General features: G+C 42.0%; 1 protein-coding gene across 1 annotated transcript in view; it reads right to left on the bottom strand.

Moving 5' to 3' along the window:
- lrpprc (leucine-rich pentatricopeptide repeat containing) overlaps positions 1–12,316 on the bottom strand; it is a 103,704-nt gene extending 91,388 nt beyond the window's left edge. The window contains exons 1-8 of the mRNA XM_039738178.1: positions 12,179–12,316; positions 10,765–10,970; positions 8,838–8,960; positions 8,525–8,646; positions 3,983–4,041; positions 3,648–3,734; positions 475–601; positions 213–357 (exon numbers count right to left, since the gene is read on the bottom strand). Coding sequence (XP_039594112.1) covers positions 213–357; positions 475–601; positions 3,648–3,734; positions 3,983–4,041; positions 8,525–8,646; positions 8,838–8,960; positions 10,765–10,970; positions 12,179–12,297 — 988 coding nt within the window. The 5' untranslated portion in view covers positions 12,298–12,316. The remainder of the gene's footprint in view (positions 1–212; positions 358–474; positions 602–3,647; positions 3,735–3,982; positions 4,042–8,524; positions 8,647–8,837; positions 8,961–10,764; positions 10,971–12,178) is intronic.
- Between the last annotated feature and the right edge of the window lie 8,081 nt (positions 12,317–20,397).

Below are 20,397 nucleotides of genomic sequence, written 5' to 3'. Positions count from 1 at the left end.
TTTAAAAGTAACACTCCCCACCACTGCACACCCTCTCAGTTGGTTTTGTATTGCATTTCTGCTCCAACTCAGAATGTTCTAGACAGACACCTCGATTTAAACTGGACAGAGCACGCTGATTTACACACGCAAGTTAAGATTTCCCCTGTACTCTGTGCATGTGACAATATTGAACTTATGAACCTACACAGTAAGACCATTTAAGAACTCACCAGGGATATAACCACGGTCATGCCTCATACGTTCCAGAATGTCTGGTACAAGCTTTTCATGACCAGATTTAGAAAGACTGAAAATAACCTGCAGCAAGTCTCTATCTATGAGACTAACGTTGGTCTTCTCAATTGTCTCAAGTGTCTAAAAACAAAACAGTAAAAACACAAGAGTAAAAAAACCTTGCAGACAATGTCTTCGTGAAACAGACAACCAAGACGTTGGTAGATATTCACCTAATAAGCCAGTTTTAATCCTCACCTGCTTGATATGCTCAATATCCCCTTTTTCAGCATAGGCTTTGAGCAATGCCAAGTAAGTATCAGGCCCTGGTTCAATTCCTGCAGTTTTCATGACAGACAGGATGTTTTCTGCATTCTCCATGTCACTGACAAATAAGCAAAGCATTCAAATCACAAAAAAGCAAACAAAGAACTACACAATCTTCAGTAAAGGGTTCATGAAATGACCAACTTAAAAGTCAATAGAAATTAATTAAACACACTTTAATAGAAGAAATTTTACACAGAAACTTGATTAAGGGTTGATATTCCAAAAAAAAAGAGAGACTTGATTTTAATATATGTATACACAGTAGCTTTGTGAAATGCCAACTCCACAAGCAGCAAGTTGGGGTCAGAACTTTTAGTAAGAGCAAAATAAAATTGCCCAGAGGGGACTGGGCAGTCTAATGGTCTGGAATCCCTACAGATTTTATTTTTTTCTCCAGCCGTCTGGAGTTTTTTTTGTTGTTGTTTTTTCTGTGCACCCTGGCCATTGGACCTTACTCTTATTCTATGTTAATGTTGACTTATTTTATTTTCTTACTGTGTCTTTTATTTTTCTATTCTTCATTATGTAAAGCACTTTGAGCTACGTTTTGTATGAAAATGTGCTATAGAAATAAATGTTGTTGTTGTTGTTGTACACAATGAGCCGGTCCTGAAGGTGAACAGGTTGAGGCAAATCAGCATAGTAGAGCAAACTGTATAAAACTAAAAAGCTAAATGACGACTCAACAGAATGAAGATTGATTTGTTTCTATGAATTGATGGTGAGGCTGTCTTTCAGAATGTGATAAGAGGAGAACAGAACGGTGCTTTTCAGCGAGTACAAGTAATCAGTCTCTTTGTTTTGTTAGTGTTGTAGGGGTCCTCAATCACGGTCCTGGAGAGCCGCAGTGGCTGTAGGTTTTTGCTCCAACCCAGTTGCTTAATAAAAAGCACTTATTGCTAAAGTAACACTTCTGCTTCACTTTAGTGATTTTGAGCCCTTATTGCTTCATTTTGTCTTAAACAGCTATTTTAATTGCTCCTTATTAACAATAACATGCAAATGACAAGAGAGAGCAGCATTTCTCCATTTAGCTTATTTACATTTACACCTGTGTGTATTTATCTGCACTATTGGGTTTAATTAAATACTTGGAAGAAAAATGAAGAGAAAAAAGTGAAGGACTGAGAATTACTCGTCCATTTTAGCCTTCAAATCATTTGCATGATAGAAAAGGAAAGAAAATCTAGGATATGCGAATGACCTAACATAGCAGAGTTAATTTAATTTCATAGCTTGTTAGTGCTTTATTGGCAAGAATTGCTTTCTAATTAAGCAACCAGGTCAGAAGAAAAACCTGCAGCCACTGCGGCTCTCCAGGACTGGGATTGAGGACCCCTGTTGTAGACATTTCTTCAAATCCACTGTATACTGAGGCAGAACTCATTTTAGGCTTTGATGCTAATGGAGAGTCCAGATTTTCAGCAGTTTTTATCATTTATAAAACCACTTAAAATCACCATTGTAACATTACTGAATACCGCTTTAATACGGCAGTTAGTTATTTATGCTGTGATGTCTTTCACACCACCAAAGATTGCATAGCATTTTCAACAGTAAGCAGCTCAAGTGAACTAATAATAATTATTAGCTTCTGGTTTAAAAAAAACAAAAATGCAAATATTGTATGCAGAAAAGTCATTAGTTACATTGAACTTCTGATATATCTTATGCACAATAACTGAGGCCCACCGGGCAATGCCAGGTAATACAGCTAGTACAGCACAGACTGGTAGGAAACTGGCAGTCAAGCTAGTACAATGTTTAAAAAAAAAAAAACTGCACAAATGTAGTAAATGTATATTTTATTACACAAAAAAAAAAAAACCTGTAGTGTAATTAATGGTTAAAGGTGATTCAAAACTATAAGAGTATTTTAATATACATTTAAGCGGTGTTTATCTGCCAATATCAATTATATTGATTTGTGAGAATATATATATTTTGTTACAATAAAATGTTCACCATTTCTCCACATTAGCCTTCATCTCAAATGAGGAGGAGGAGGAGGAGGAGGTTTGGAGCACGTGCTGAAAAGTACATTTCAGAAAAATGAAACATCAGCTTGTAATTATGAGAAGAATTCATTTTCTGTTGTGCTACCTGTTCTATGGATAAATGTTTTCTGCACATATTTTATTAGTTAAAAAGTATGTATTATTTCTATAGTCATTGAACAATAGGCCTACAGAATTTAATTTTGTCAATAAAAGAAAAAGGAACAGGTAACAACTGTGGTTTATATTGTAATTATAAAACTAAAAAAGTCGAACACTTTAACATAAGTCTTCTACATATCTGGTTATGCGGGAGTACAGTTTAGTATAAAAAAGTTTTTTGAAAGGATAAATAAGGAAAAAAACTGGAATCAGAACTGACCAAATCAAATTTGGATTGTGTAAGGGTATCTAAATAAAGGAGCAAATGTTTTGTTATTAGTTTCTCGGGTGCACAAGAGCCCATTCTTTTTGGTTTGTGGTTACTGGAGCAAAGATCTCTCCATCAAGGCTGCCAGCCCTTGAGTTATGGCTATTTGTTTGAGCTGGAGATGTTACTTGACCTGTGATTGATTATGCCATCACATAAGGTGCAGAGGCTACACTCCAAAGAGAGGCCCAGTCTTGAAGAAGCTGCTATTAAGAGCCGACAGCAGCTTTTTAAGCCAAGGACATGTGTTCTAGCCGTACAAAAATGGATATTGTTAGTCTGCCTTACATCAGTTTCCTGTTTTCAGTGTTCTTAGGCAGATTTATTTACATCTAGCCAAGCTAAGGCACTACTGACTCCTTCCTGACAATTTTATTATTGTTATCTAAAAAATTTTAGTCTGTGCTGGTTGTTAAATATTAGCAAGGAGTCTTTCTTAGTAAGAGTAGGAAAAAAGAGCAATGACACGTTGTCCAATTTTATGTTAGATAGATAGATAGATATGAAAGGCACTATATGATAGATAGATAGATAGATAGATAGATAGATAGATAGATAGATAGATAATTAATCCGAAGGGGAAATTCACAAATTATTTGTATTTTTATTAATTATTAACAATTTTTTAAATTATTAGTATTAGCAGTACTCCCAGTAAACATTTATAATCTTACCTGGCTCTGGAATGCCCTGTTACCAAGGCACTGAAGACTGCTTCCGTTATAGGGAGATTATTACTTTTCATGAAGCCCAAGATTTTACTACAAGAAAATTGAAAATGATATCAATTTGATAGGCCAAAAAAACAAGCACTATGGCACAGACAGCAGGACAGCATTCATTCTAAGACAAGATATGAGCCACGTATCATAAAGCTACTCCTCCTGAGAAGCAGCAGAGATGGAAAAGGTTACAGAAGGAAAGATTGCTTTCCAATAAGGTGACCTAGTTTATGGCAGAAGTGCAAAATAAAATAATAAAACTGAAACCTGAAGTCAGCCTGGCTTACCTGGCACCTTCAATGTCGCCTTCATTGCAGTATGCAGAAATTAACCTTTGGTATGTTACCTGCAGAAAAAAAAGGAGATGTTTGAATGCCAGATGCCTGTTTCGCTACGTTTTCGATTTGCCCATGGAGACGGATTTCAATTACTAGTCGAGTACAGATTTAAGAATTTAAGAATCAAGGTACACGGGATGCATACTTTGGACACACCAAAATCACATTAAGGGCAGAACGGTGGTGCAGAGGTAGCAATGTTGCCTTGCAGTAATGAAACCAGGGTTCACATCTCGTGTCCTACCAGCATGGAGTTTGCATATTATCCTTGTGTCACTGTGGGTTTCTTCCCAAGGTTCCTCCCAGTTCCTCCCACAGTCCAAAGACATGCAGAATAAGTGAACTGATGACACTAAATTGGCCTCTGTGTGTGTATGTTTGCCCTGAAATCTACTGGCTTCCTGTCCAGGGTTGTTACTGCCTTGTGACCTATGCTAGCTAGGATAGACTCCAGCACACCCCTCGACCCTGTTCCAGAGTAAGCTGTGTAAGGCGGGAGGCCAGCACGATGACAAGAGCTAATGGCCAGCGGACTGCAGACATAACTGTGTGTCTGGCTGAGAGGAAATAATGGATTGAACCAGCAGAAACTAAGATTCTGGAGTGGATACGCCAGTTGGCAGTTGTCCTCATATGGCGACACAGGTGGATCACCAAGATGGGTGCTTGGAAATTGGAGTCCGGAAGTGCAGCCCTGACGGGGTGACTGGGTCTCGTTAGAGGGGCATTGCCCTCCTTACTTTCTTTATGGCCCGGAAGTGCTTCCTAGAAGACATGCAGTGGCCTCTGTTCCAGTGAGACAGAGATGTGAGGTGGAAGACAAAGGAAGGAGGAGTGGAGGAGGAAAGAAGGAGAGAGAGAGAGAGAGTTTGTCAGAGGAAGGGAGAAGAATGAAGACAAAATGCTGGGTGCTTTGTTGTACTGTGCATTTGTGGGAAACAGTTGGAAAGTGCTTCCCACAACTAAATAAATGCCACGAGTGTTGCTGGGTGCCTTGTGTACGTCTATGTTGGGTTGGGGAGCTGGAGCACCCCCTGCAGGCCACAGCACGACAAAAAAAATTACATTTACTTTGACCACCACATTTACATCCTCGACTAGAGAGATTTTCACCATAACACACAAAATTTGCTCAGACACTCGAAGATCGTGATTGTGTCACTTGTGTCATGTTTCTTTCCTGACAAGTTACTACACAGCTCCACAAAATCAATACTAGGCTCCAAAAAGGGGGCAAATTAACTTTTTAGTGTCATGCTATCCACACACATCACAAAAGATCTACAAAAAGTTACAAATCATTCAGTCAATGGCATGTTAAACAAGGATACTTTAGCTCCATTTTTTCAAATGACTTTTTCCATGCTATTTTCTCCTGTCATTTAAATTTCAGTGTAGTTTTATGAACGTTTGACCATTTCTATTTTAGTTTGTGTTTTGACAAATTTCCTTAATTAAATTTTATTTTTGATAGAATAATTATAGCTTGGGTTTTGCTTAAAAAATGAAGAAAAAAAAAAATGAGGAGTCAGGATCATGGCAGAGCTGGTACCACATGGGGTGGAGGCAGGTGGTCAGAAATGTGGCCCCTAGACAAGTGAGCGAGCGCTGCTCAAGGGACCAAGTTGCTCCTGCTGATCATTTTTCATTTGTTATTGATAATTCCTCTGTCTTCCCTTCCCCACAGGTGCAGTACTTTATCCTTTCAGCCCCACATCAGTAACATCTCCCTGTCTGCATATTTCCACTTGCGTAACATTAATCGTATTCGGCCCTCACTCCCCACACCACGGTTATCCTTGTTCATAGCCTTGTCACTTCTTGTCTCGATTATTGCAATTCCCTTTTCTTTGTTCTTTCTCGCAAATCTCTTTATAAGCTTCAACTGGTCCAGAATTCAGTTGCCCTCCCGCATCATTACTAGAACCCCCTCTATTCACCATATCACTCCCGTTTTGCAGCAGCTTCACTTGCTTCCAGTTCAGTTCCAAATTCAATTCAAAATTCTACTACTAACTTTTAAGGCTCTCCACAACCTTGCCCATACACATTTGTACGACATCCTCCATGTTGCCATTCCCTCTCGTACCCTTAGCTCCTCTTCCTCCATCCACTTGACTGCACCCTTCGTCCGTCTTACCACTATGGGGAGCACAGCATTCAGTTGCTCTGCTCCCCAGCTTTGGAACTCATTACCTTCTGAGCTTAGAAATACTGAATCATTTTTACTTTTCGAATCTAAACTTAAAACTCTTTTTTTTTTTCCTCTTTGATTACAATTGCTCTGTCTGATTTTAACTTTTGTATTTTACTTTTGTTTACAATCAGTGTTTTATCTATTGTTCGGTGTCCTTGAGTGTTTAGAAAGGCACCTACAAACTAATAAAATGTATTATTATTATTATTATTATCTAAAGAGCAGGAGTGCCCAACAGCTCTGGGTGGGCTCCCACACAGGCCAAGGTACGGTGGCAGGTAACGGGAACAGGGCTTGCAGGTTTCCATGAACACCAAAGGATGGCAGTGAGGGACACAAGCCAGTAAGATGGATGACTGTACTGTTCTGCTGTAGAGCACACCTACTGGGTGAGCCACTTAGATGGAGATTTGAAAGGAGCCACGTGAGGGTTTTTAAAAAAAAGATCCTGGCTGTGTTTTAACTTTTAGATTTTATATTTATTGGAATATTTATGGAATTGACTTTTAAACCTCCAGCTCTAACACTGTTGTTTATTCCATAGTATAGGCTGACACAGAAAAATGGGAATTTTTGAAAAACCCAATAAAAATAGAAGAAATCCAACAAAAAAATTTTGACAGCAATTGAACCACTACAACTTGCCTTTTAAGAGACAGAAATCGAAATTATCATTGTCTGAAAATGATGTCCTGTACGTATGCATTCTTCCAATCTGCTGTTGAGGTGATAGATAGATAGATATGAAAGGCACTATATGATAGATAGATAGATAGATAAAATATGTGAAAGGCATTATATGATAGATAGATAGATGTAAGGTACTATATAATAGACAGACAGACAGACAGACAGACAGATACTTTATTAATCCCAAGGGGAAATTCACATCGCTGCAACATCTCAGCTGGGATACCACGAATTTCGTCTTGAATTCTTTGTTTCCATTCATTCAGTGTCCTTGGCCGAGTCATGTAGACCCAACTCTTAAGGTAGCCCCACAAGAAAAAAAATCACAAACGGACAAATACGGTGATCTTGAGGGCCAGGGGATGTCACCGAATCTTGAGAGGACACGGTTACCAAACAATTCTCGCACAGCTGCCATTGATTGCCTTGCAGTTGATTACTAAATGGCGAGATTGTTTACAGCTCAAGGTCCCTGTTCCACAGTGCTGCCAACCGTACATGGCTGCCATTACGCAATTCAAAAGTTCACATTTTTTCGGTGTCACCCTGTATTTATTATTTATTTATTGAAGACACTGCACTTTTTGAACCCTCTGTCTGAAAATAAAAAGCACCCTGCCTTGCTTTGTACAGTATGTGTGTGTCTTCATTCCCCAATCCATCCTCAGTTTCATGTCTCTTGGCGTTTCAGGTTCATGGACAGTAATGCCAGCTGCAGGCAATCCGGACATCACAAGAATAACAATAAAAAGCTGAAGGATAGCTCCATATTAGAATACAAGCTACATGGTGTCTCCAAGAAGTCGTGGAGGAGGGCTCAGTAAATCTGCTCTCAAGCATTAAATCCCTTCTTTAGGATTTTAAAAGCTAACTGTAAAGTCAACCATCTTAATGAGAAGGAGAGTCCAACTTGGTATAGAACAAGTGAACGCAGTCTTGATTCGATACGATAAAGGAGAATCCATACTTATACTGTGGATTCAATGAACTTCACCCTTCCACTTCAAAAGGCAGCAGATGCCTATAACTCTGTTTTGCAGCCAGACATCTTGGGTCAAACTGAATCTCTCACCATAAAAGTGAATACAGAAAATTTCAAGACACTGTTAAAAAAAACTAACTTAGTTAGCTTTAAACACGAAAACATGCAGGCGAAAGAAGAGAAGCAGCAGGGTTAGGGTGGAGAAAAGAAGAGCTGCTCAGGAAACAGCAAGCGCATCAACCTCTGAGCAAACAAATGATAAACGTACAGAGAAAGAGGAAGAAAACTAGGAATGCTCAAGTCAAGTGGATTCACTACACGTCAGCGTGCAGTCCGCCGTTACTGTATTGTATAAAAGAGCAGAAATGATCAGAGACTAAGATTTGAGGAAAATACCGAGAGTTACTAAGACAGGAAGAGATTCACCCTGAGAAATACTATTAGTACTGCGCTGTAAAAACATCTGGAACTCTGTGATGCAGAAAACCAGACCGCACACATAGGCAACCACAAGAGTTAGAAGTCCACTAATTTCTTATAAATCATTTTGTATAAGCGGTTTTGTCAAATCAATGACCGACAACATCACACTTTTCTTTTCATTTCAACTAAGTGCTCTTACTCTGTTGGGAACGATGCTTGCAGCCTCCATCTTTGAGAGGAACTCAGTTGGCAGGAACTTGTGCTCATTTTGCAGGTAGACCTTGAGCAGGGCATTGTAGTGGCTAACATCATACACTGCACCTGCAGGGACAGGGAAGAAGATTTAAGAGTTGACCTTCAATTCACCGACTAGCAGGGATACAACTGGAAAATGGTCAAGCCTAACAGGTAAATACTTAAGACTGTACATAAAAGATAATATAGAAAACAACTTCACAACACAAAAGCTAACACTCCGTGATGAATTTCAAATCATGGCTTGCACTCCATACCTAGTGACTGTAGCTTGTCCCAGATGCGGTGGGCCAGTTCAGTCCGTTCAGCCAGTGGAATCTCGGGCAAAAGTGAACCGCAGCTACGGAGCAACAGAAGTGCCTGATTTCCACTAGGGTACCCTGGAAGAAATTTGATTTCAATTTATGTTAATAATTATTTGTATTACATAATTTACTAAAACAATGGCACAGGTAAGAGGTTCCCAATTAGGGCCTTGTTACATGTACTGAAAAATATCAGTGAGAGTGAGCAAATTACATTTTAAATTAATTCATTCATGCTTTATTAAACACATTTAATTCAAATCAAGGCCAAGGATTCGAGAGTAAACTGCAGAGGGATTAGCATAAGGCAAGAACAAACACCGAATACAGCGGACATTGGTCTATCGCAACTCAAACATGTACCTTACAACAGAGAGCAAGTTTAGATGCAGCATCCAGCCTAAATGGTGTGGCCTTTAGGACTGAGGAGAGAACCAGAATGGGGTGTCGTCGGTCGGGGGGGTTTATCACGAGGTCACTGGAAAGGGGTGTGTGGCGCTCCTTATATCTGCAAAAGGATGAAGGTCCAAGTCTTTAGAGTCCTGGTGCTTCCTGTCTTACTATATGGTGGCGAGACATGGACGCTATCCAGTAACCCGAGATGAAGACTGGACTCCTTCGGTACTTTGTCTCTTCCATGGGTATCGTTGATTTGACTTTGTGTTGCTCATGGAGTCCCGAATGAGGCACATTAACTGCATTATGAGGGAGGGTCAGTTACGTCACTACGGCCATGTGGCGTGTTTCCCTGAAAGGTGATCCAGCTCACAGGATCCTCATTGTTGGGGGATCCGAGTGGCTGGATCAAGCCAAAGGTTCCCCCACATAACACCTGGCTGCGGCAGATACAGGGTCATTTCCGGAGGGTGGGACTGGACCACCTGTCTGCCTGGGTGGGTTGCCAACCGGGATCCCGAACCGTTTCATCGTGTGGTGGGTGCGGCAACACACTGTACCAGTGCATGCTCCCCAACTTGACTGGACTTAACTAGATAGATAGATAGATGTAAGGAACTATATAATAGATAGATACTTTATTAATCCCAAGAGGAAACTAAAATTAACTAAAATTCTTTTAAAAAATTGCTTTTAAGTTAACAAACCTATCATTATTTTAAATGATTGCTTCAAACTTAGACACAAGTGATCTAAACCAGGGGATCCCAAACCAGATCCTTGGGCACCACCAAGCTGTCCAGGTTTGTCAAACAGTAACGGTGTCCTAAGCCATATGGGCACCATAAGATCCTTGAGTGCACAATCTGATAGTTCCCATGTGGACCTCCTACTTGGCTGGCACATGGTTCAACTATTTCAAAACCAGGATTACAATCCGTCCTAACAGTACTTTCTCATAAGTTGGGTGGCTGCAGGGCGTCACGGTGGCGCAGTGGTAGCGCTGCTGCCTCGCAGTTAGGAGACCCGGGTTCGCTTCCTGGGTGCTCCCTGCGTGGAGTTTGCATGTTCTCCCCATGTCTGTGTTGGTTTCCTCCCACAGTCCAAAGACATGCCGGTTAGGTGGATTGGCGATTCTAAATTGGCCCTAGTGTGTGTTTGTGTGTGTCCTGCGGTGGGTTGGCACCCTGCCCGGGATTGGTTCCTGCCTTGTGCACTGTGTTGGCTGGGATTGGCTCCAGCAGACCCCCCGTGACCCTGTGTTCGGATTCAGCGGGTTGGAAAATGGATGGATGGATGGATGGATGGGTGGCTGCATGAACTTCACATTGATCTTAAGTGTCTGTGGGGTTTTGCAAGTAATAATAATATTCTCCTTGGGAGTAACAGATGTAACATTGATATTTTATTTGTAGAAGTATTACAAAATGTTATTTTTACAAAAAAAAGTGAAAACAAGGGGGGTAAAAATCAGTCAGTCTACCTGTGCGGCAAATGTCATGAAAGATCTTCAGCAGTAGTGTCTTGGTGATTCGGCCAGTCCTTCGAACTGAGCTGTCCAGTTTGTTGAGTGCCCAGTCAAACTGCTGGGCTTGCCGTGAACGGACTGCGGTGCTGGACTCTTCCTTTGACAGCCCTGTCTGCTGAGTTGCAATGGAGAACAGACGGGTGCCCACATTTGTCAAGTACCTGCAGAGAAAAGCCACGAGTGATAAACAATGCCTTAGATCCAAGAAGCTACGCTGGCAAAACGATCCTTCACATTCACATGTAAAAAAAAAACAAACAACACCTAAAGGGCACTCTTTTTTTGTTAGAGCTTCACTTTGTCCAGGCTGGCAAACCTTTTATATCAACGAGACCTAAAAGCACTCACTGGTTTATAAACCCACAACCACCTGAACGTCAAAAGAAATCACAGGCATGCACACCAAAGGTCAAAGTGTGGAGTGCACATGTGCTTTCTTTACTTAATAAGATACCATGTACATAAATCTAAACTTCAAAACATTAGAACTTGTGCTGGATTTGTCTGAATGATCATTAAAATGTTATAAACAGGATCAAGAAAATCTAGTACAAAAAAAAAAGAAATAGAGGCAACAAAAAGAAGAAAGATTTCCAGTTCTTTTCTTAACAGTTTGTAATGATAATATCCGAATCCCTCTTTTGCTTAATGATTTAGCTATTGTGAGTCTTGTATGTAATTTTTTAATGTTTTGATGTACATATTAGTTTAATGAATAAATTGTGCCAGTCATAGATAGATAGATAGATAGATAGATAGATAGATAGATAGATAGATAGATAGGATAGGATACTTTATTATTCCCTAAGGGGAAATACAGTTATGTATTTTCATTAACACAGGCCTTGTGTGAGTACATGCAGTTATATAGTTTAATGGATAAATTGTGCTAGTAATAGATAGATAGATACTTTATTAATCCCCAAGGGGAAATACCCAGTTATGTATTTTCAATTACAAAGGCCTGTGTGAGTGTACGCAGTTATAGATCACAGCAACCCTTACTAAGGTATTCTCTGGCGGAGATCAAACTCCAGGAAATGCACATAACCCGACTATAAGAAACAAACCTTTTATGTGTCACTGTGGCTCAACATACAGTATCTGACCTCTACGTGCACGTTCAAAGGGTCAAGACCTCTCACAGTGATTATGGACCCTACAGACTAAAGCGCAGCGACTGCTGAATGAAGATTATTATTACTATTACACCAGACCAAGGATTAAGCTTCAGAATAAAGCACCAGACCAAGGAGCCTCTATGATGCGCACAGGTGCAGGTGAACATACCAGAAGACAACACGAGGGTCATCACCTCAGAGTCTCAAAAAACACCCCCATCAGTCCCTTCCTTTTTTTTTTAAAGTACCTCTTCTCGAAGGAAGCGACTTTCGGATGATGACAAGCCCGGGCTCCTGCCTGAGGGACACGCAACAAAACAGCAGATGAGCGGATTAGTATCCGCGCAGACCGGAGTAACGCTGCCATGACCGGACTGGAAGAAAGAAGGACAGCCGCCATGTGACCGTGAGCGAAGGCGGGCGGTCGAGTCTAACACAAAGATGGGGGGAAATGATTGTACAAGAGTTAAACTATAAAGCTTAAAACAAAAAAAAACTAACACCAGAGATATGATTTAAATAGAAAATATTAACTAATCATTATAAAACCCACAGTGAATCACTGTATCTAATACGTGGGCGAAAACAGAGCCGATCTGAATTACTACAACCCCCCTCACTTGTGGATGCGCTACTAGTGACGCCAGTTGAGGGCCTCAGATGCTTTACCCGGAGTTCGGAGCGGCACTATTCATTCAAAGTTCCGGGGTCTCGAGTTTATATTTCACGCGTGGCCTCTATTGGAGCCCACTATAATGCAAGATGAAAACTAATATCCTATTTACAAACTACTAAGGCTCCAAACAAGATGATTAGTATCAGTTCAATCATTGCATTGTTTTTCAGTTGTTAACGTATTAGTAAACGATGTTACTCGTTTTAATGATGTTATAAAACAAAAGTGGGAAGGCTGACCGCTGAACATCATAGTGTATACAGCGTGGAGAGTCAAGGGTTAACTCCGGGCTTTGTTTTGATGGTCCACATCTCGGTGTTATTGCTGAACTTCCTGGTGTTCTTTGACACGTGAGGCGCCAACAGATGTGGTGCTAACTGTGGATGGTGGAGGAAGTAGTCGTGTGCCCCCCGGTGTAACGCGTCAGCAGCTTTAAATGGGGTCTATTAAACACCACACACATTATAACTGAGGAGGGGTGGAACGCCTGTTAGTGGTGACTTGAGGACCCCTGACATTAGATCTGAAAAGAGGACACCTGAGTAAAATTGTGAAATGGAGTTTGGACTGAGATAGATAGAACTATAAGGCACTATATGATAGATAGATAGGTAGATAGATAGATAGAACTATAAGGCACTATATGATAGATTGATAGATAGATGTAAGACACTATATGATAGATTGATAGATAGATAGATAGATAGAACTATAAGGCACTATATGATAGATAGATAGAACTATAAGGCACTATATGATAGATAGATAGGCTAGTTCCTCCCTCACCATCCCTGCTGATTCCACAGCACCTACCACTTCAAATTTTACAGCCAGTGATCAGTCCACCTTTTATCAGTAGTATGGACTGTCCATAACTGATGACCAAGTGAGGTGACAACTTGGGAAGCTACACACAGCAAAAGCCACAGGACAAGATGGAGGCTGTCCTCAAGTACTTGAGGCCTGTGCTGACCAACTTCCATTTAGACAGATAGATTCTTTATTAATCCCAAGGGGAAATTCACATACTCCAGCAGCAGCAGCATACAATATTAAATTAAAGAGTGATAACAATGCAGGTGTAACAGACAATAACTTTGTATAATGTTAACGTTTCCCCCCCCCCCCGGGTGGAATTGAAGAGTCACATAGTGTGGGGTCTCCTCAGTCTGTCAGTGGAGCAGGATGGTGACAGCAGTCTGTCGCTGGAGCTGCTCCTCTGTCTGGAGATGATCCTGTTCAGTGGATGCAGTGGATTCTCCATGATTGACATGAGCCTGCTCAGCGCCCGTCGCTCCGTCACGGATGTCAAACTGTCCAGCTCTGTACCTACAATAGAGCCTGCCTTCTTAACAAGTTTGTCCAGGCGTGAGGCGTCTTTCATCTTTATGCTGCCTCCCCAGCACACCACCTCGTAGAAGAGGACGCTCACTACAACCGTCTGATAGAACATCTACAGCATCTTATTGCAGATGTTGAAGGACACCAGCCTTCTAAGGAAGTATAGTCAGCTCCATCCTCTCTTGCACAGAGCCTCAGTATTGGCAGTCCAGTCCAATTTATCATCCAGCTGCACTCCCAGGTATTTATAGGTCTGCACCCTCTGCACAGTCACCTCTGACGATCATGGGGTCCAGGAGGGGCCTGGTCCTCCTAAAATCCACCACCAGCTCTTTGGTTTTGCTGTTGTTCAGGTGTAAGTTGTTTGAGTCGCACCATTTAAGAAAGTCCTTGATTAGGTTCCTATACTCCTCCTCCTGCCCACTCCTGATGCTGCCCATGATAGCAGTGTCGTCAGCGAACTTTTGCACGTGGCAGGACTCTGAGTTGTATTGGAAGTCCAATGTATGTTGGCTGAACAGGACCAGAGAAAGTACAGTCCCCTGTGGCACTCCTGTGTTGCTGACCACAATGTCAGACCTGTAGTTCCCGAGACGCACATACTGAGGTCTGTCTGTAAGATAGTCCATGATCCATGCCACCAGGTATGAGTCTACTCCCATCTCTTGTCAGTTTGTCCCTAAGGAGTAGAGGTGGATGGTGTTGAAGGCGCTAGAGAAGTCCATAAACATAATTCTTACTGCACCACTGCCTCTGTCCAGGTGGGAGAGGGATCGGTGTAGCATGTATTTGATGGCATCCTCCGCTCCCACCTTCTCCTGGTATGCGAACTGCAGAGGGTCGAGTTCGTGGCGGACCTGTGGCCTCAGGTGGTGAAGCAGCAGCCGCTCCACGGTCTTCATCAGATGTGACGTCAGAGCAACAGGCCGGAAGTCATTCAGCGCACTAGGACGTGATACCTTTGGGACTGGGGTGATACAAGATGTTTTCCAAAGCCTCGGGACTCTCCCCTGTTCCAGGCTCAGGTTGAAGATGCGCTGTAGAGGACTCCCCAGCTCCAGCGCCCAGGCCTTCAGCAGTCGTGGCGATACACCATCTGGACCTACTGCTTTGCTGGCACAGGTGGAGGGTGCAATACTCCGAGGTGAGAGTGAGTTAGGGGTGGCGCTGTATGCGTCTTTAACGTTTGCATACAGTAGATCAATAGTCCTATTTCCCCTGGTGTTACAATCCACATACTGGGAGAAGGCAGGTAATGTTTTGTCCAGAGTCACATGATTAAAGTCGTAATAGGGACGTAGACTTACGACCAGCAGTTTGATGTCCCTGTTAGCCACGTTTCACAAAAACACAACAAACTGCATTCTCTGTAGGTCCTGACATTTTTCGCCAGCACAGCCAGTTTGTCGATCTTATTTGGTAGTGAGTTCACATTTCCCAGGATCACAGAAGGCACCGAAGGCTTGTATCGCCACTTTCTCGCTAGGCGCTTGGCTTTTAGCTTAGCGCCAGGTCTGCTGTCATGATACAACCTTCTTACCTTGTCGGGTAAACAGGGAACCACACCGGCACAGGCCTTTGTTCTCAGCGCATGAAGTTGACTACCTGAATAGACAAATCTCGGCGTGTAAAAGTCCATGTTCAAGTAGTAAAAAGTGTCCAGGGAACGAGTCCACATAAAAGAAAGTGGTAGGAGTGATTAGTGAAATAGAAAAAAAGGTAGAAAGATAAAGTCTTACACGGAGCTGCTGGAAAGGCTGCCACTCGTGGCGGCACCAGAATCATATTTACTTCTTTTGGAGTTATTGTTATTCCCATTTTGGGTTTTTGAAGATAAGAATGTCAAATTTCTGATTCATGTTTGTAAATGAAATACACTCACTGGCTACTTTATTAGGTACACCTTTCTAGTACCGGGTTGGACCCCCTTGTGCAGTAGTTCTTCATGACACAGATTCAACAAGGTGCTGGAAACATTCCTTAGAGATTTTGGTCCATATTAATGTTTTAGCATCACGTAGTTACTGCAGATTTATTGGCTGCACAACCATGATGTGAACCTCCTGTTTCACCACATCCACCACATCCCACAGGTGCTCCATTGGATTGAGATCTGGTAACTGTGGGGGCCATTTGAGTCCAGTGAACTTACTGTCATGTTCAGGAAACCAGTTTGAGATGATTTGAGGTTTGTGACATGGCGCATTATGCTGCTGGAATTACACATCAGAAGATGGATACACTGCGGTCATAAAGGAATGGACATGGTCAGCAACTACTCCGGTAGCCAGTGGTATTTAAACGATGCTCAGTTTGGTACTAAGGGGCCCAAAGTGTGCCAAGACCACACTTTGGCAACAACATTACACCACCATCACCACCAGCCTGAACCATTGATATAAGGCAGGATGGATCCTTGCTTTCATGTTGTTGATGCCAAATTCTGACTCTACCATCCAAATGTCGCAGCAGAAATCGAGACTCGTCAGACCAGGCAACGTTTTTCCAATCTTCTAGTGTCCAGTTTAGATGAGCCCGTGACAATTGTAGCTCATGTGTTGGGCATTCAGAGCTGCTCTTCTGCATACTTCACTTGTAACGAATGAAGCTACTGTTGCCTGTCTACCAGCTCGACCCAGTCTGGCGATTCTCCTCTGACCTCGGGCGTCAACAAGGCATTTTCACCCAGAGAACTGCCTCTCACTGGATAGTTTGCCTTTTTTCGAACCATTCTCTGCTGTTGCATGAAAATCCCAGTAGATCAGCAGTTTCTGAAATACTCAGAGCAGCTCATCTGATACCAACAACCACATCACGTTCAAAGTCACTTCAATCACCTTTCTTCTCCATTCTGATGCTCGATGTGAACTTCAGCAGATCATCTTGACAATGTCTACATGCCTAAATTAAATGAGTTGCTGCCATGTGATTGGCTGAATAGTTATTTGCATTAACAGGCGCATGTAGTAATGTGGCCAATGAGTGTATTTTCAGTAATGTTCAATTATTTTTGAATCTTTCCACAACTCAATGTTTGTTTTCGTGGGTGTTGCAATTTTGCTTGTAACCTTATCACTACTAGTACAGCCGATGATTTTCAAAGCTAAATGAGAGCCACAACCGTAAAAACGTCAGTCCGTTTACATCCATAATTATCTGTAACATAATTAAAATATATGTTACAGGCCAAACCTGATTTTAGGACAAATTAGTTTAGACTAGGCCAAGCCAGTTTGTCCAAAACATGATTGGATGAATTGATTTGGCCTAGGAAAGTGCAATTGCAGGCCAGATAATCGAGAGTAGGACAACTCGGTTTGTCCTGGGCGCTCTACATTGATTTCAGGATAATCGAATTTGGAGTAGGTTGATCCTATCCACTTCGGCAAAATGGTTTGGCCTAAAATGAGGTTTGTCTGTAACATATACGGGGATACTGAATGAGAACCGAAACGGCGCCGACCTCCCTTGTCTTAACTAGAAAACATATTTAAATTACAAACGAAAAACAAACATTTATATACACACAAAGTCCAATATGAAACTACAGAAACTACAGAGATCGAGTAATGGATGAAAGGAGGCCAAGTCCCATAGGATGAAATGACAGCAAGGCACAATTCAAACGGGGCAATTTCGAAGTATGAACCAAAACAGTCTCAATGGTGGTCCAACAGCCCTGAAAGTCTTAAATCCCTTACTGGCTGAACAGCAATGATCTGCGGTTCCCTTCGATGAAAGAATAGCAGCATTTGATATAATGGATCACGATTTGTGTCGTGTGTGTGTTCTTTCTTCTTCCTGTCTCTTCAAATGTGCAGTCCTATCTTATAATGCATGAACTAACAGGAAACCCCTGCTCCTCAAGGGTCAAGTGCCGTGATTGGAGACATCCTTGCAGATGTAACGAGAAAACTCGTGTTCAGGTACCATATATACTCGCGTATAAGTCGGGTCTTGAAACACGAAAAATAGATCATAAAATCAGACCCCAACTTATACGCCCGTTCAAAAATACTATAATAATACTTATTATTATTTTTTTTACACCTTCTTGCCTCCTCCAATCTCACAACAGTTTCTCAGATGCATCAAATTTTGTTGCAGCAGCAGCACAGTTACCAATTTCCTTCACTACTTCAATGACGTTGAATTTAAAACCAGCTTCATATTTTCTTCTGATTGAAATGCACCATCGTAGATAAGGGATAAAGGTAATATGAGGGTGTGAGATACAAAAAACACAAATCAGTGCAAACGTCGCTTCAGAATAGTTTGGGTATTACCGTATGGTCACGTAGGCACAATGCATAGAACAAAAAGGCCGTGTGCTCCGTGGTTACTTTCTCAGGTGGGCGTTATCGTATATCGTAATCTCTTGGACCAATAGCGTGAGTTTCCCGCATTCAACTTATACGGCCGACATTATAAAATACCAGTAACAGCGGACTGCACGATAACGTGCAGTGAAAACTCTTGACTTATAGTTTTCATTCTCTTCCTCTGTACGTTTGCCATTCGTCTGCTCAGAGGTTGATGCGCTTGCTGCTTCCTGAGCAGCTCTTCTTTTCTCTACCCTAGCGGCCCGCTTCTTCTCTTCTTTCGTCGGCATCTTTTCGCGTTAAAACTGATTAAGTCAGTGTTTGTGTTGTAATTACTTAGTACGTTTTCCTTAATTTTTCACTTAAGCAGGCCCTTAAGTGTTCAATCTGCCTCAAGAATGATTTAAGATATGAAGAGGTAGGAGAAGTGACAGCGAAGGTGGTAGGAATGAGACTGACGCCGCACGGCCGCCCTGCTGGCTGCTGCCGAGAGTTGTTTCTACAATAAAGTTAAAGAAAAATAAAAAGTGGAATAAAAATCATCACCCTGAAAGCAGGCAGTAGAGGTCAAGTAGTATATGTGCTTGGTTTGCGAGCTACAGGTGATTTAAAATACTGGACAGACAAACGGAGAGCCACAGTAGCGTATTAGATAGAAAGATAGATAGATACTTTATTAATCCCAAGGGGAAATTCACACAGTGTAAACGTCGCTTCAGAATAGTTTATTATATAAGTAGACCAGAAATTATAATGTAAAATCCAGTCCCGACTTATCTGCGCGTTTATACGGTATATACTGTATATACATGAAAAAGGTCAGACAAACACAAAACTTCTAAACATTACACAAACACAATTGACATTTTATGTTGCCCCACCACAGAGTGACTAAAAAGGAATAAAATTTAAAAAGAAAAGTTCTGACTTGGCACTCACAGTCGCACTGAGGCATCATGGCCGTATTGCTGTTAGTATAAAGGAGCCCCCGTCGTGTTTCTGGACACACTTCTGATGAATGATTTTTGTGTGAAAGTCCTCATTGTTGGTAGCATTGTTCATAATGGCGCTCAGTTTTGTTTACATCCCTTCTTTTGCTACGACCTCCAGGAGGTCCAGCCTAACCCCACAGCCTGAAAATAAAAGCACTTCCTGTTGGGACCCTGGTGCTTGTCTAACAACTGTTAGTGAATCACAGCGCTTGAATCTCTAAGGGGGAACCCCACTCCCTGACCATCTTTGACAGAGTTGATAAATCTCAACCAGAGACTCTCGCCACTTCCATATATCCACTTCAGGCACTGAGCAGAATCAGGCACCTCAACAACACTACAGATTTCCTCTGTCGACTGAAGCGTGCACAAGCACACTGGGCCGATTTGCAGTCATTTATTTATTTATTTAGATGCATCACAACACAAGATGAAACAAATCAAGAAACCTGATGTCACCATGGCTCGTGTGGAATATGTCCGACCAGTCATTCCGGCCAATACCCCCAGGCCACCAGGTGGAGCTCTCCCTGCAGCATGGAGGTGCCCCGAATGCCAGCAGGGAATCATGGACAGTGAAGTTTTCCTTTACAGCCCTGCTGGATACCTTGGGGGCCAACAGAGGACGCTGCAGGGAGGCCCAGAGACTCGTACGTGCCCTATAACCCGGAAGTACAGTGCGTCTTAGTCACAGCGACAGGAGGAATGACGTACTTCCGGGATGAAGAAGAGGACTTTTTGATCTGACCTGGAAGTGATAGGAAGTCATATGGACTGAAAGTACGGAAACACTTCCGGGTCAGGGAATATAAAAGACTGTGGGAGATCCCAGATGAGTGAGCTGAGCTGGGTGACAGGGTGGCAACGCGTCTGGGAGTGGAGGATTTATTGATTAGTGATTTGTTATTGTATTTATATGAGTATTGTGGAGTGGAGGGTGCTTGTGCACTGTAGTATTGTTCAAATAAATAATAATTGGACTTTTACCTGGTGTCTGGCGTCAAGTCTGAGGGTTCAAGGGGACGACAGCGCCCCCTATCTGTCACACTTGTTAAAAAGCTTTACTGCATACAGTGCAGGAGCCCAAGTATGACGAACAAGCCTGTGGAAAGTAGTGGACATAATGCCGAAGTCAA

Source organism: Polypterus senegalus, chromosome 16 (assembly GCF_016835505.1).
Source record: "Polypterus senegalus isolate Bchr_013 chromosome 16, ASM1683550v1, whole genome shotgun sequence".
Taxonomy (NCBI): Eukaryota; Metazoa; Chordata; class Cladistia; order Polypteriformes; family Polypteridae; genus Polypterus; species Polypterus senegalus.
This window is presented reverse-complemented; position numbering and strand designations above follow the sequence as displayed.